At 35.3% G+C, this 17,764-nt stretch overlaps 1 protein-coding gene across 1 annotated transcript; it reads left to right on the forward strand.

Moving 5' to 3' along the window:
* The first annotated feature begins 1,122 nt into the window (after positions 1-1,122).
* tgfbi (transforming growth factor, beta-induced) lies at positions 1,123-15,196 on the forward strand. The gene is made up of 17 exons (XM_083561597.1): positions 1,123-1,283; positions 1,516-1,614; positions 8,285-8,349; positions 8,461-8,618; positions 8,772-8,936; positions 9,277-9,423; positions 9,619-9,760; positions 10,490-10,702; positions 10,788-10,928; positions 11,018-11,160; positions 11,774-11,910; positions 13,220-13,350; positions 13,486-13,610; positions 13,758-13,860; positions 13,952-14,013; positions 14,108-14,132; positions 14,255-15,196. Exons 1-17 carry the CDS (start codon positions 1,168-1,170, stop codon positions 14,314-14,316), a joined length of 2,034 nt encoding a protein of 677 aa, XP_083417723.1. The 5' UTR covers positions 1,123-1,167; the 3' UTR covers positions 14,317-15,196.
* The last annotated feature ends 2,568 nt before the right edge of the window (positions 15,197-17,764 follow it).

The raw sequence follows: 17,764 nt of genomic DNA on the forward strand, positions 1-17,764 counted from the left end.
CTTTTTTTCTGAATGAGGTAACCTAAGAAATAGGAGTAAAAGGTTAATGTATCGTATATAAAATACTAATTATCTGTGAGCTAATTGTATTGATTGAATATATAGGACATAAATAGGCCTTTATATAACCTCTATGAAGTAAAAGATTGATGAATTCTACAATAAATGAAAACTGGCTTCGTTTATTTAAGCAAATTCACATTCAAGCCACTACCCCTAACTCGAATATCTCCTCAAAAATATACAAAATTGTATACATTCATTGTAATGTAACGTGATATGGAGAAATCCTTTTTATATGCTTTTGTTTTATATTCATACTGTAAGCCATTACATTGGAATTCAAAAATGTGCTTTTTATTTTAACACAGCTCTTTACAAGAGCTCTTTATATTGCCTCTGTGAACGATGGAGGAGGAGAGATTACAGAGATTATAAATCTTCTTAAATAATCTAACATCCCGGCTAGTGACATAAAAAAGACAATATGTGCTTTGCAAGTGGGAGTAAACATTTTTCAAAGAGCCATGGCTAACAGAGCACATATTAGACAACTATTTTATCACAGAAAACTAAGGGTGTGGGTGTCTAAGATGTGTTTTTTTAACATTATGCAGCATGATGGGATTTTTGTGATCTAATAAAAGAGATTTTTTTTCCCTGAGGTTAATTATGGAATATCAGCATTTTAGAAGGATGAGTGGATCATGGCCAAGTCTGTGTACTGAAATGAACTGGTAAGATTAATTTGCTGAAGCCATCATCATGTCAATGTAGAAACCCACATCTGTTTCGAGTTGTCCTATGTTTACATTCAAGGGGAGGTGGTAAAATAAAATATGGCATTTTATTTAGCATGTGATTTATTTTAACTATACAATATACAAATAAAGCAGATTACTGCACTGTAGTGTAATATATATGTGCCATAAAGAGGCTTATTTATATTATTGATATTGTTTTACTTATATTATTTATATATTATTATTAATTCTATGTTTAATGTCCTAGTAGCACATCAGACACCCTTATCCAGAGAGATCACATCAATATGCCTTATGGAACAACTTGCCATTGCTGTTAGGCTCCGCCTACAATCCGAGAGCTGGGGTCGGTATTTAGGCGCGCGCGTGCGCTCGGCCGCAGTGTGGCGGAGATCGCGGCATCATGAAGCGGTTGACTCTGTGCGCGCTGGCTGTCGCTCTACTCGCCGCGGTACTCGGCGCTAAATCACCCTATCAGTCTGTTCTTCAGCACAGCCGGATCAGAGGAAGGCAGCATGGGTAAGAGTTTTAAAAATAAATACGTTTTGCCTTTTAGACTACTCTGGTGCAATCCTGTGCGTCATTGCTACAGTTATTAGTTTCATTCTTACTATTGCTGAATCAGTTTTACACAAAGAAGATTTTCTACAGAAGTTTGTATTGCCAGGATATGATTGTTGGACATCACTAAGAGTTATGGAAAATCGTTTTGTTGAAGTATTTATTAATGCAACTTTGATTATTATTGCAGCCCCAACGTTTGCGCTATGCAGAAGGTCCAAGGAACCGATAAGAAATACTTCACCAACTGCAAGCAGTGGTATCGCCGCAAAGTATGCGGCAAACCAACGTGAGTCCACTCTGATGCTACTTTGTGCAAATCATTTGTATTTGTTGGGTATTACTTTAGGTATTTTAGGATTTTACACATAAGGAAGATGTAATGTAATACATAGTGTATTATGCCCAGTCTGTTTGCAAAGTGATTATGATTACTGAGCATTGCATTGCATTGCATATCTATATATGCCAATAGAATATATTTTTACACATTTTTCACAAGTTACATTTATTTACATTAAGCAATTCCTAATAAGTGTTGTATCCAGGTCAGGGTTGAGGAATTTATCTCTGCAAATTGTAGTTTGTGTTGTATAGAAAGACTTTTCTATGTTCCTGGAAAAAATCAACCCCTTGCTTACGGTGCTGAAAGATGCATTTCTGATTAACTGTTTCCAAACAGTGATGAAGGAAGTTCAGGAATGGCATTAGTAATTTTTTCCAGAATCTGGCTGAATTCCTATGTCGAATTCAGCCTTTAGATTAATTTTTCTGATATTAAGTCTGGTTTCAGTTAAGAGAACCCATTATGGTTGTATCAACATGCCCAACAGTTTAGTCACCTACAAAGGATTTAAGGGCATGAAATGAGTATTCAATACTCCATGGAATCACTCAGGGACAACTCTCTATGGGGTAGATATTTTTTTTAGGCAATGGATGAGATTGCATTAATCCAGTTTGGTTGCAATAGTTTGCAAAACCATAATAAATAGAAAGAAACAGTGTTTTGTTTAAAAAATTACAAAAAGTTTACATTTTACCTTTTATGATGCTGTGCTAAAGATTTGTGCATTGCTTTTGCACTAGAAAAGCAGTTGCATTTTATTTCAATTTAAATCTCCCTTATTTTGAACTATAGCACATTTGAAAAAACTACAATTTGAAGCAGGTTAGAACCGTGTGGGGGTTCAGTAAATTTTTCCCCATCGTTGTTGAAAGAACGTTTGCAGACACCATAGCCTCAAGAAAATTAACCTCTTGTCTCTGCTTAAGTCTGTGGCTTTTGTGTTTCTAGAGGACTAATCATTTTCAAGTAATTCAAAAGCCTTTGCTCTATACAGTCTGCACGCCCTCTTCATTATCCACTATAGCATATTGTTTTCCACATGTTACAGCTTGTTGAGAACTTAGGGTCAGAGCACAGGGTCAATCATGATACATCACTTCTTAAAGGTCATGCTCATAGGCCCAACAGTGGCACCCTGGCTTTGATGCAGTTTGAACTCTCAACCTTCAGATCAGTACATCTTCAATTGTGGAGGCATCACTGCCTTGGGACAAGGTCTTATACTATAGGACATCTCAAAAGTCTTCATACATAGGGGAAATAAACACTTGCCCAAATGCCAAATTGTGTCTTTATTTACAAAAAAATCCTCTTTTTAAACACAATCGTGTTAACTCGTGTTAACAGATCTAGTATTGTGTATATAATTGCGCTTCGAAAGCACTTTTTTAATTGAGCTCTCTGCTGTATCATTTTCTGGAATGCTAATACATTTTTCTTTTGTCACTGGCTGTCTTAAAGGCTATCTGGGAGAAAAAGTTATATTAACTATGAACTGAATAGTTCTTAAGACATTGTGGACACCCTGTTTTGTTATGGCATACTGGTGGTGTATTACAAATCTGAAAGTTTTAGAGTATGATTGAATTTGAGTACATGGTAGTGTCAACTGTCCTCCTTTTTTAAATGGAAACTCTTAATAATCTAATTGCTGGAACATTCATAACATTTCAGGGTATTAATCATAAGTATTTCAAAATAAAAAGTTAATAAATTTATGATCAGTTATGTTTGTAATATTCAAGCAAGCTGACTCATATATATAAATGGCTTTAAGGGTTAGGAGGCTGGCAGAACTTTTCTATTCTAACGCAACTCCAACTCTATTGTTCAGGCCAAACATCACAGTGAAGGGTGTACACAAGTACATATAAGAATCCAAAGTAAACATTTAGCAGTGGCCACACACATTGTTATTATGTCCTTAACTAATAATAATGAAAATTGCTTTTGGAAAAATCATGCCGCCACCAGTCTTCCCACCAAAAAGCACCATTGCTGTGTTGGGGATTATGTTACAAGGAACTATGCACAGAATCTGTACATATCTGCCACGAATTTCTGTCAGATTAGGCTCTCAGGTGGAGCCCCCAAAAAAACACTTGTGGACTGCAGAGGTGTCACATACAGCACTATAAGAAAAGTAGAGGCAACCTTTTACCTCAGGCAACAGTGCCACTACTACCAGGAATAGTGTTAATTGATACTGATTAACTTCAGCAACAACAAAATAACAACCATGATTAAGTGGTGTTGGAATAAATACAATGTAATTTATAAGATTATATCCATAGTGAAAAGAATTAAAATTTTACAATACACCTACATATTGAATATTTTTTCATCTTGTATTTCATTGCAGTAACAAAGTGTATTATCTGTACTTATATCATATTATTAGGATATATGGTTATTGTTATTGGATTAGTATCCCTGGAGATTTAATTCTAGGAAATTTGTGAAATTAGTGTTTACACAGCATAAAGGGGAATTGTGTACAAAAAAAAAAAAAAATAGTGTATTTACTTATGACACCAAAGACAAATCATTTGTGTGTGAGTCGTAGATTCTTTCTTTATGCAGTAAATATGTCTTTACTAATGTTTGCTATGTGAACTTCTGATGGAGATTTCAGCTTGGGGGACTGATGCTAATAATGGCTTCCATGTGTCCCATATTCCATGCACTTTGGGTCTTTGTGAGGCTGAATTGTTCACAGTTTTGATTGCTATTCTGTGGTCTCCAATATGCCATGGGGATTGAGTCAGGCTCCGAACTCCACAGAAGCTCTCTTTGATTGACGTCCAGTTTAATGTTCCCACAGGGGGGAAAAGGTGTTATTGGTTACTGGCCTGAACATTCCACAGACTTGTATTTGAGGGTCAAAGAGAAACCACATGTGCACTATATATATATATATATATATATATATATATATATATATATATATATATATATATATATATATATATATATATGCCCACTTTTATCACAGCAATGTATCATTCTTGAAGCCTAACCTAGGGTTTGTAAACTAAGAGTAAAATGATTCAGAGACAGAAGAAGACTTGTTTTTTTCATCTTCTACTTTCTAAACAGTGTCTCTTTCATTGCACGTTCTCATGAACGCCAGAGAGGAAGTGAGAGTTGCTGTTGGTGCTCAGATGTCTTTAGGAAATGACTGCTTGCACTGAGTACAGTCAAGGACTCTAATATACCCCAAGCACACACAAATCATTCACAACTAACCATGAAGTCGAGTCAAGCTGTGAAAGGACATAAACTGACTTGTGAAATTAAGGCTATCAGTTTGAACCCGATTCAACTCTTTGGGGGTGTGGAAGCCTATGGTTGCTTGCATTGCAAAGAAACAGTCTGTTTCTTTGTGTGTCTTGTGTGTCTGGATACTAGGTCAGCTAAGGAGAGAGTAGAAGGTTTCTAAGAAACATAAGCAAGCCATTACAGTTATTTTATATAGTATTACTAGTGGCTTAAGATGCAAAACTTGCATTGACTTCAAACAATCAAAAAAACTTTTCAATGTTACATATAACATTTAGCAAATTCAATAGCTACTTGAACTTTTTTATTACACATCTGTTTCACGTTCTTGAGATTTGCTGGTAAAATACTCGTAAATGATCCTTGCAGTGCCAATCTTAATGATAACTTTCTTTTGAAGTGTTGGCACAAGTATCTGACATTTACATTTACAGCATTTAGCAGACACCCTTATCCAAAGTAACTTATTTATCCAATCCAAACTCACCAGCTACGGGGTTAGGAGCCTTGGTCAGGGGGACAGAAGTGACAGCTTTGTGTGGCTGAGATTTGAGCTCATGACTTTCAGATACAAAATCACTCCAATTTGACTAAATCAAATACTTCAAAAGGACCCAGACCAAAATAAGTAGCCACATGACTGTCTGTGTTAAGTTTTTATACCTGTTTACCTTGTGTTCGTGTGGGTTTCCTTTGAGATCTTTAGTTTCCTCTGACTAGAAGGACCTTCTATGCTAAAAAAAAATGCCCATGTGTGTGAATAAGTGTGTGACAGTGTGTGCGAATGGTTTCTCATTTGATAGTATATGCTCCAGCACTACTGCCACCCTTACAAGGATAAAGTGGTTACTGAAAGTGAGCATATTTACTCAATTTGTGAGTCAGTTGTTTCTGGATTTTGACCTAGCACAGGTAAACAAATTCTGGGCTCCTTTACCAGAATCTCAGCACCTTGCTATGCATGAATCCTTGACCACCCTGACTGCCCTGCCCTGTAATCCATGCCCAAAACGTCGATCTACCGGTTGATTGCAAAGGTAGTGTGAGTAGATCGCATGACATGGAAAAAAAAGATACTTATGTATGCATTTTTATAGTAGGTAGATCATTTTGGCTTGGTCATTTTCATATAGCTCTCATGCTAAAAAATGTTTGCCCCTGCTCTACAGTGTCACATTGAGAATTTACACTCTGTATTTTCTTCGCTGTTGTTATCAACATTGCTCAAATGACTTTGAGAGAGAACGTTGACAGATTTATTTTAAACGGGTGGTAAATAATTATAGAATGTTGCTAAGGGAATTGCGCTTTTTTTTATTTTTTTTTATTTTTTTACATCCATGCAATTGTAGGAACTGACATTTTTAGGAAGAACAAGACAAAGTACAGACTCAGCAGGCTGTATATGTGATGGTGAGGCAAATATTAAATATAGCAAATATTTCCTTTGTAGTGTTACCACATTTCAATTTTCACAACTCTTCTGGTAAAAAAAACAAAAAAAAAAACCCTTACCGTATTATTTAGAAATTTGCAATGTGCTTGAATTACCCACCCATGCTGTTTATTTGTCTGAAGTCCATGACTACCACTGTTGTTTTGCTGGCAGAGAACAAATAAGAGTTGAGTTACCATCTGTTATAATAATCAGTTCAGTCTGCTTTCACCTTTTACAAGTGTACTCCATTCCTTAATCTCAAGAGTTTCCTCTTTATCTGACTGACACATACTAAAGATTACTCAACAAAGAACTAATGTTAAATTAGTACACCATTTAAGAGAATAAAATAACAATTCAATATACCACCACTATTTATTGTAGAAACAGCTTGACATGGATGTGACATGTCTCTGGAACTGAATGCCAGTGATGAACATTATTCTTAAGTGATATTCTGCCACTTAACATGTCAATCCAAAATCTCCCATAGGTCTTAATTTAGGCTAAATTCTGGTGAAATTTAAGGCAGCAAAATATTATTTACATACTTTTGATTATTTTCATTGACATATCTAGTGATCCCTCTCACTGCACTGCGCATGGGTATATTCATCTTTTTAGGATAGAAATATCCTTAATAGGATTGTTACCTAGAAATTCATCATAGTATAAAGGTGGTCAGTCAAAATAAGTTTTGAAACTCTTTACTCAAAGTAAGCCCAAACCCTACCAGTGAAATGCCTTCACAGTGTAAAAGATAAAAAAAAAAAAATCACTAGTTTGACCTTTCATTTGTGGTTCGTTTGTTTATGATGTGTATAATGAAATCAGTATTGGTTATCTACACAAATAGCTTCTGTGAAGATAATTCAAATATAGCACTGCTACTGGACCAACAAAGATAAATGATTCCTGAAAATATATTAAATGTGCATGCTATTTAATAAAAATATATTTTTTGCCTACATTTTTAAATAATCTATATTTTATTCAAGTTTTACATCCAGTGGAATTGAAAACAGGTGATATTTATAGGTTGATAATTATATTACTTTATTTTATTTTTTTTACTAGAACAACCAAATGTTTCTCACTAACCAGTAGCTTTGTATTTGCACCCTAGCTTAACAGATCTTAACAATATCTCTTTTGTCTGAACTGGCAAGGGTTATTACTTCAATATGTGTCTCTACACTCCAGCTCTGGAGGTTCCTCTGCCTGCTGATGTGTCACTGGATTTTCCCTAAAACATATTGCATTTGATAGCCTTCCAGGTCTAACTGATGCCTTAGAGGGCATCTATTGGAAATAAACCTAATTGGAAACAGTAGAATAATCAAATCTGTCTAGTCTTTTTATACACTGAAGTCTGATTAACTAAAGATGATATGGCTCAAGAATTTATTTAAATAATATACAAGGATACAGAAATAGCTTTAGTTATATGAATAGAAAGCTTTTCAGATATTATAATGCATTGTCTGATGCTACTGTATATCCTAACAGATACCTTTGTTTGGCTGGATTTGCCAAAAAAAATAAAAATAATAAATCATATGTACTAGAAATGCAAAGATTGCATACAACCAGGAAGGATTTATATTTTAGACCGTGTGAAATAAATAAATAAATATTGATATATTATAATATATTTTTACTATTAGCATTACTAATATTGTAACCAATAGTATTATTGTAAGTGTTGCCTTGCTATGATAATTTTATTGTAAATTATTGCAAATATCTAATCTAAGTGAAATACACAATTTTTCTATGAATCTATGAATGAAATCTATGAATCAAAGTGAAATTTCCTAATTGAGTTCAACTTTTTGATTGTTTCTGTAGTGTAAAACCATGATTACTACATTTATCTTTGTCTTACAGTGTGGTTACCTATGAATGCTGCCCTGGTTATGAAAAGCTGCTCGGAGAGAAGGGTTGTCCTGCAGGTTTGAATTTTTACTGTTATCATGTCAACCAATGATTTTTTTCCAGTAATACTTACATGGTCTGCGATTATTTACATCCATATGATGAATGCTCTTCCTGACTTCCACCAGCAATTCCTTTGGTGAATATTTATGGTACCCTGGGGGTCGTTGGAGCTACTACTACTAAGATGTACTCTGACAGAGCAAAATTGAGAGAGGAAATTGAGGGACCTGGCAGTTTTACATTCTTTGCCCCAAGTAACGAAGCCTGGGCTGCTCTTCCTATAGTAAGTGCACTATAGTACACATGGTAGTGTTTTTAAATGACTTTGTAACCAATGCCAAGTTTACTCTTTCCAGATATTGCACTTTGCATTGTTCAGTAATTGTATTTGATGTCTATTGGAACAACCGAAAATAATATACCACTATTAATTTAGGAAATTCTGGATGCCTTAGTGAGCAATGTTAACATTGAACTCCTCAATGCATTGCACTACCACATGATTAACAAACGCTTGACTTCAGATGACCTCAAGCATGGCTCTTCCTTTGCGTCAATGTACCAGGATTTTGATGTTCATATCCAGCATTATTCAAATGGAGTAAGTGATTTTTATCTTGACAGCTATGATTAAACCGAAGAGAATACCAGAATTTATGTTTACAGTAGTGCCTAAAGTGCTATGCTGTTTACTTTATCTCTCCCTTCTCAAGCTACTTAACATTGCTCTGTGGAGTCAGTCTGTGCCAAGCTGTTTAGTTTTACACTATTTTTTCCACTGGTGTCTGAGCGAGAACATTTAGCATGCACTGTATACATATGAGTATATGGTACAAATTACATAAAATCACTGTTTTTAATGTATTGGTTAGTACTAAATTTAGACTAAATGAGCAAATATACTGTTTTAACACTATTACTATGTAAATGCTTTTTTTTAGATTGTGACTGTAAACTGTGCAAGGCTGGTGAAGACAGACCAGCATGCTACTAATGGAATAGTGCATGTCGTCGACAGAGTTATCACAGCTGTCACCAACAATGTCCAGTCTTTTCTTGACACTGATGATGATCTGTCAACACTGCAAGTATGATGTCATGTTTCTTTCACTTTATTGTCTACCTATGGTTGTCTCAAATTTTTGATGACAATCCAATAAAAAGTCAACAATTGTGTATTTTTATTCTGTATATGTCTGTATTTTGATGTTCTAATTTTGGCTGAAAAAAAAGTAAGATATCATTATTTTTGCACAGAATTCACATTTCATTCTTTATTTTAGCAAGCTGTCAGTGATGCTGGACTTACCACAATGTTGGAGAATCAGGGTTCTTATACACTATTTGCTCCAACCAATGAAGCATTTGAGAAGATTCCTAAAGATATGCTGAGACGAATCTTCAACGATCCAGTTGCTCTTAAAGGTAAGTTTAAATATCAATATGAACTTCATATATGATTCTATATAAACAATTATTTTAAACATGCTAATGAACACTGGTTAGATGCACAATGGTATAATAACTAAAGCTGTTTTACCATATACATGATGTACAATATGTAATTGTCTGCCTGTTGTACATTAGTTAATTTTTCCAAAAGAAAGGTTTAAATACGCAAAAGCAAATCTACTGTTCAGGACCAATATTTTTTTTGTCCATTTCAAAAACACCCAAAAGGACACCAGGTGTAAACATTATGTAGACCTTCCACATCAGACACTCTAATAGACACTGTATGTTCAAAACTATAAACTCCTGCCAATTATATTCACATGTTTTTATTTAATGCATCCCATTCCAGGGATATACACCCCTATTTTTTATTACAATAAATTCTATGTTTCTGGAATGAGCTTTCATTATATTTTCTATCTATCTATCTATCTATCTATCTATCTATCTATCTATCTATCTATCTATCTATCTATCTATCTGTCTGTCTGTCTGTCTGTCTGTCTGTCTGTCTGTCTGTCTGTCTGTCTGTCTGTCTGTCTGTTTATGAAAGAATTTCAATGTGCATTAACAGAATGTGCATTAGCAGAACATATAATGATATGACTGTATTACTTAAATTAATTATCTTTTCACATTCAAGCCTAACATTTTTTATTTAGTTCAGTATTGTGTCTATATTTTTTATTTTTTTGCCAGATTTGTTGAATTACCACATTCTGAAGACCATGCACTGTGCCGAGTCCATTGTGGCTGGGACTCCAATGGAAACACTTCAGGGTACAGTGCTTGAGGTGGGCTGTGACGGAGATGAGATGACCCTTAATGGCAGAGCCATTGTTACAGACAAAGACAAGCTGGGCATCAATGGAGTTGTCCACTACATTAATGATCTTCTCCTCCCTGACTCAGGTACCTCCACAAATGCTCATAATCATTCTCATCTTTTCAGCCTTGTGTTATATTAACAGAAGCACTTTTTTTCTTTTCATTATAGTTAAGACTCTAAAGGAACTTGCTGAAGGTCTTCCACAAGTCTCCACGGCTACTAAGCTTTTCACAGATGCTGGTCTAAATAATCAGCTTTCGGGCTCAGAACCATTAACTGTGATCGTACCTCAAAATGATGCTTTTAAAGGTTGGGTTGCAGGCATCTGCTTGTTTATTACCTACATTAATAAGTGTTCTGAGCCTAATTAAATTTGCACTTCTTATAATTGTGAACAGGGAGTTTTTCAATGACACCTGAGATGAGAAAACTGATGAGGAACCATGTTCTGAAGGGTAAACTCGCCTCCAAGGGTCTGTACCATGGACAGGAGCTGGAAACCATTGACGGAACTAAACTTAGAGTGTTTGTGTATAGAAATGTAAGTTATACTTCAAGTTATATGTCGTACCGCAGTTCTAACAAAGCAGAGATTATATCATGCTAGCTACTATGCTGTGGTTTAAATAGTGATTGATTATTTTTTATATTTTATAAACCGTTGGGGAAATTACATTTGTTTTCGTTCTTTTCCCCCTACATTCGAAATCAGCCTTGTCATTCCTCTTTCAATATGACACATTACGTAAGCATTACATAATATGGAATTCATAATACATTGTTTTGTCTCTATGGTTTTTCGTGGATCATTAAATTATTTGATCATTTATTATGATTATGACTGGCCTCCAGTATTTCCTTTACGTCTGAGGATAAGATGAAACTCCAGACAAACTCAATAATTATCACATTGGTTTCAAAGCATTTATTTCCATTCATGTTCTTTGTACTGGTGATGTATCTTAAGCTTTTTAAGTCTTCCATTACTTCTGCGTAATGGACTTTGCAGAGCACTGGAAACTTCTCCTCTGGCTCATTCTAACGTTTTCCACCGCTGACTTGCACACCATCGGTCATCCAAGAAACACAAAATCAGCATCCCTCATGGGTAAAGCAAACCACCATGAACTTACGGCTGCTCTGTCCTTTTGCAGAACCTCTGCATCGAGAGAGCCTGTATTGCTGCCCATGACAAGAATGGCCGCCATGGCAATATGTTCATCGTGGATAAGCTTCTGGCTCCCCCCATGGGCACTGTTATGGATGTTCTAAAAGCAGACAATCGTTTCAGGTGAGCAGCAAAAATCACAGCAAATATCCAACCCACACCTGATTTTGATGAAGAAAAGTCAAGAAAAAAAATCACAGACACAAAGCCTATTATGTCACAGGTGCTGCCTGGATATGTGAGGCTAGTTTGTGTTTTTAGTAGTCCTCTTTGAAGTTATAAACCTCCATAAATTCTCAGGCAGGAGAAGATCCGCTGGAAAGGGGTGTAATGGTTTTAACAGAGTCGTAGGATTGAAAGAGTACATACAGCTGCTTCCTGTTTTCTATATAGTACATCTGAAGATTCACTGTCCACTCAACAAGTTCTAACCTTAGTATTATAAAGAATTTATTCATTTTTTGGCATTCAAATTTTGTCAGTCTAGACATTTTTTACATTTTTGGAATCTGCATTTACAGATCAACAACATCTGCTTTTTTAAGGTTATTTCAAATGTACATAAATACTTAGACAATTAAAACGTATATATGAACAGTAGTTTAAAACAGATGAACCTGTCTGTTTCTTATCAAGTAGTCTCTCATTAAATAATTAATAAAAGGGTAATAAACCCAGCAAGGGAAGATATTTCAAACTTAATAATCATAAGTTTATAATCATAATGCCTTCTAATAAGTTTTATTTTTCTGCATGTATGTTCTCATTTAACTTTTCAAAATACTAGAGGTTGTTTTTAACTATTTTAAATGTCTTAAAAGTCTGAAAACTGACCTTCAGTCACATCTCAACCACCACAGAACACCAGTAAACCATCTACAGTTAAAAAGTTACTCTTCTAACTTGCCATATAGAGGCTTCAAGGTTGTTTTGTCAGTTCTGTTTATTGTGCCTTTGTCCCGGTTGATCCTGGGCACACCTCTCAATTATATACATATGTAATAAATCAGGTCATCCCATTCCTGATTTAGATCTATTTTATAATGATTTCCACTATTTTGGAACATGGCTGTACAGATTTGCCCACTCATCCACAAGAGTTGAGTGAGTTCTTCCACTCCTCCCTTGGTAAATCAGGTCTTCATGGACCTTGCTTTTCACATTCGTGTTGTCATTATGGTCTAAGCTCAATGAAAGGAAAATGTATTTGTTTAATCATACAAAGACATCCTATACAGTTGTTTGCTTCCTACTTTGTGGCAACAGTTCGGGGGAGAAGCAATAAATATATTAATAATTTGTCACTTAATATAGTGAAGCTGCTTAGGAAATAATTTTCTGCTAGAACATTTGTATTACTATGATTACTAACCACAAATGTGCCAAATTTGCTGGATTCTTAATGATTATAATCCAATTTACCACCGCACAGCACCCTGGTTGGCAATATTCAGAGAGCAGGCATGACTGAGCTGCTGAACAAGAAAGGGACCTACACCATCTTTGCCCCCACCAGCGAGGCTTTCCGTGCCATGCCCCCAGCTGATCTCAACAAAATTCAAAGTACCGTGCTTGCCTTTGTTCTGTGGCTTTTTTTAATTTAAAACACAAAATAGGTGCTGTTCATCTTCTTGAAAGTACTTCCACATGCCTGTTTTTTCTCAGATTACTCATAGCTGTGTGTAATGGTCTATGCAGGGGATCCCAGAGAGCTTGCCAACCTTCTGAAGTACCACATAGGTGATGAGTTTCTAATTAGTGGTGGCGTGACCTCTCATACCAGAATGAAGCCAATGTCAGGAGAGATGCTTGAGCTAGGCATGGTGAGAACACAGCAACTCTATGTAAAACTGTAGCCTTTTTTCTCCCAAGTTTCTATGTATCTTGGTGGAACTGTGCTTGTTTTGGCAATAGCCAACTCATTCATAATATAGGCCAAATCATTTTCTAAGCAATTTTTTTTCCCCCAGAGGAACTCCACTTTGTACGTCAACAGGGTGCAGGTTGTTGATGCTGACATTATGGCAACTAATGGAGTCGTCCATGCCGTTAATTCAATCATAAAACCACTGCGTAAGCTCTTGCTCTTCTAAGTGTCACTCTTAATTAAAGCTCATGCACAGTTCAGTCATTTGATACAATTTCTGGGATTTTATTTGTTTAGCTCCTAAAGCTGTGAGTGACCAGGCTGTGGACTCTTCAGGAAAGCGTACTGCTGCAGCAAGGGTGAGATAAAAAAAAAAAAAAAAAAAGATTTTGTAGTTTAAATAAAAAAATTTTTGTTAGCAAACTGTAACTGGTGTTTTTTTCCCTCTTACAGGTTGGCACACAAGTTCTAAAAAATGGTAAATATTATTTAACGACTCATTTTGAAATAAAATAAATTGTATTTGATTCCGTTGGTTTCATTTCTAATGATGAAAGTAAAAGCGATTTGTAAATGACTGCTCACATTATTTTATTTCAGATGATCTTTTCCAGAAAGTTTTGAACAGTCGCTCCAGCAGAACAATGACCCGAGTCCAGTAAACTCTGCGATTTTGTGAAAAACCGAAGTTAACCCCACCTCCATTGCTCTAAGAAGACATGCACAACCAATAATCTTTCTGTGAGCAGGGAACAGGTATTTAACTGATTTACAGCAAAACAAAATTCAACAAACCAGGGAAAATGGATAGGTTAAAATGTTCAGTATTGTGTGTGAATGCCAAAGACCGCATTGATGGTAATTAGGTATATATTTGTTTAATTGACTGTTATCTCAATTTAAGCCAAATTTAGTGTCGTCAATCTGATTTTGAGAAAAACTAATTGTTTTGTTTGTTTTAAACTGTTGTTTTTTTATTGTTTTTTTTATTTTATTTTTATATACATGTAGCATGTTTGCATGGTTTAAGTTGAAACAAAAAAATTATTCATGCACAAGCAGTGCAGGTCAGGTTTACTTTACGTTATTGTGCAAAAACTGTTTCTATGAAAAACAGACACAGAATGAACTATACACTTGTTCGGCAAAAGTGTGTCATTTATGTACACCCACTCAATAGACTCCTTAGCCAAGATCTGACAGACAAAACGCTTCCATAAAGCCTCAATGGGAAAAAAATACTAAACATATAAGTATATTTTTACCCTCTTTAAAATCTTTATAATCTGACATATTTTTGCACATATTGACAAATTCAGATGTTTCCAAGAGGCTGGAAAAGCAATCCTATAGCTCAGTGAGACCACTGTAGTGTGTGTTTTGTCTGATTAACCTTGGTAGAGCTGTTTAATGTGTGGATGAACAAACATCGGCCAAAATTCATAGGAATAGACACTGCACGCTGTACTGTAAAACATTTTGTGTGGAACCAAAGAACAATATTTACACATTTCACAATAAAAATGACCATTTTTAACCAGAGTGGTGCCTTAAATGACTGTTTACTAATTACAGGACTTGCAATATCTTCCCAGTGTACTAAAATGTTGTATGAAAACAATCCTCCTTATTCCAAAATGCAGATGGATTGAGCAGAATTGCTCGAATATCAGACATCCATGGAAAGCATTGTTCATAACAGACACTCTGTAATGGAAAAATGGTGGGTCCAAAATCTGCTTACAAGTGAACAAAGGGTAATTAAAGTAGGTTAACAGGATGCAGACACCCAGCCTTCAAAGTAACATGAAGGAACATTCATGGCATTTTGAACTAGTTTTATATCTTTTATCTCCATCATTTTGGAATTTAGTGTCCCACAGTAGCCCAAGGGATGGCATACCTAATGGAATCAGGAGGAAAACGTGTGCACAGTAGCTCTCTCTCAGCTGGCAGTCTTTCTATGGCTCTGAATGAAGCATTTCAGCAGGCTTTTAGTCTCAGAGCCAGACAACGGTCAGCTGTTTTGAGATGGAAGAGAGCAGTGGGTTAGCAGAAGGTTGCCAGACACACTTACTGAAAGGTCACTGTTAAGAGAGGAGCATGAGGATAGACCATCTCATGTTGTCTGCATGCTTTTATCTGAAGAAGTGCTCTTAAAAAGTGCCAGAGTGCTATTAAAATCCATCAAACTCCATTTAAAGGCATTTAAAGGAATTTGTTTTTGTCCATATTTCTGGGCCTTTTAGGATTTTTTTTTATTTGCTGAAATAAAAATTAGTTTTTTTTAAGTTATAAATATGCATTAAACATTAAACATTCAACTAAAATCTTTGTAATCGTAACTATCAAGGGTAGGACCCTCGTTAAAATATGGAGAATTGTGGACTTATTATGAAGGTTACTTATCTGTAATATAAAACATATGTAGTTGTTTAACACTGACTGTATGGATCAGTGTGGATTTGCCACATGTCAAACCCCACACTGCTATTGCAGGATAATTACAGGAACAAAAGGCAACAGGAAGCATTTGTTACGCAGTGAGTTGACAGCAGTAATCGCAGAAATCTAGCCTTAATAAAACAACATAAAGGCACAGCTCAGAATTGCTTAAAACAATCTCATGCAAGATATACATTTCCTCTGAAATTTTTTGTTTTCAAGTATTGCTGAGCCATTATTCTTAGCCAGACTGTCTGGAGAATAAAACAGTTTACACTAAGTGTGACTGGGCTGTGTTTAGCTTTCCTTTAAATAAACTGTGACATAAATGATGGTGTTAAGCAAGACGAATACTGTTGAGCATCAAAGAGCCCAAGCCTGTCCTCAGTGCAGCCTTGTTACGGACAGAGACAGATGTTTTGGTTCAGGGCCCAAGAACTTTTCTAGAATGCATGACTTATGCTACAGCTGTTGCCCTCTCCCCCAAACTTTTACTGCGTGGGCTTCATCCACAATAGCTCCCTTATTTTACACAAAGGACACCCAGAATATACCATTGAACCACATCACCCATGTTTCCAATCCTGACACTTGTTGACTACCAACACATTCTGATCGAGTGAAAAAAAGAAACATGTTGTTAGAATGGTGGGTCTTGAAATGAATGTGGTTTGATTGTGTGTACTCAGGTCATTTAAGGTTCAGTCTTAACTGACATGTTTGGGAAGAAATTATAAATGTACATATATTTATTATCCTAAAAAACACGCAATGTTGTGAACAAAACGTGCACAAACTGATAAAGTTCTGAGTACTGAGGCAGTGTTTGGATTAAGCATAGTCTCTGGTCAATATTGTTTTTTTTAATAGACAAACATCGCCCCCTGTTGGCAAGATTTGGGTATCACAACATAACCAATTCGCCTCTACCCATCTTATTTATGGAGCTGTAACTGTACACTCTGTGGGAAACATTTTTGGAAGACATAAAAAAAAATTAAGTATAAAAATGTTTAGAAAGCTTTGAGCTATTCATCATTTAGAACACCTTTGATGGAAGTATCCTAATGTCACAAATCCAAAAGGGAACTTATAGTGTTACTGCAGCCAGTTCACAGATATACAACAAAGCACAAGCTACAAGATGTCAACGATTATTAAATCTAGAAAAAGTATAATATTGCACAATTCATATTAAAAGATCACAATGACCCTACGATACACTGTTTACAATATTACAGTCAGGTGGGAATCTGAGAGCTACACATTAAGGTTTATTAACAAGGTAAAAAAAAAAACACATAGCAAAATAATATACTGTTTCTATATACATGATAATTGTACAAACAGATGGTAACTTATGTAACCATACATAAAATACACCAACAAATTGTGATTTTACTAAAAAGTGAGAATAAAAATACAAAGTTTGACTTATAAACTGGTTTCTTGAAAAAGCTTGAAACACATGTAATACTGTGGATTTTAAAGCACTCATTTCCAGATCTAAACAGGAATATCTATCTATCTATCTATCTATCTATCTATCTATCTATCTATCTATCTATCTATCTATCTATCTATCTATCTATCTATCTATCTATCTATCTATCAATTTTAATCTGGGTTGGGAGGGAAATCTGGATTTTCCTTATGATATTTTTC

The sequence above is a fragment of the Silurus aristotelis genome (assembly GCF_946808225.1).
Source record: "Silurus aristotelis genome assembly, chromosome: 14".
NCBI classification, from domain to species: domain Eukaryota; kingdom Metazoa; phylum Chordata; class Actinopteri; order Siluriformes; family Siluridae; genus Silurus; species Silurus aristotelis.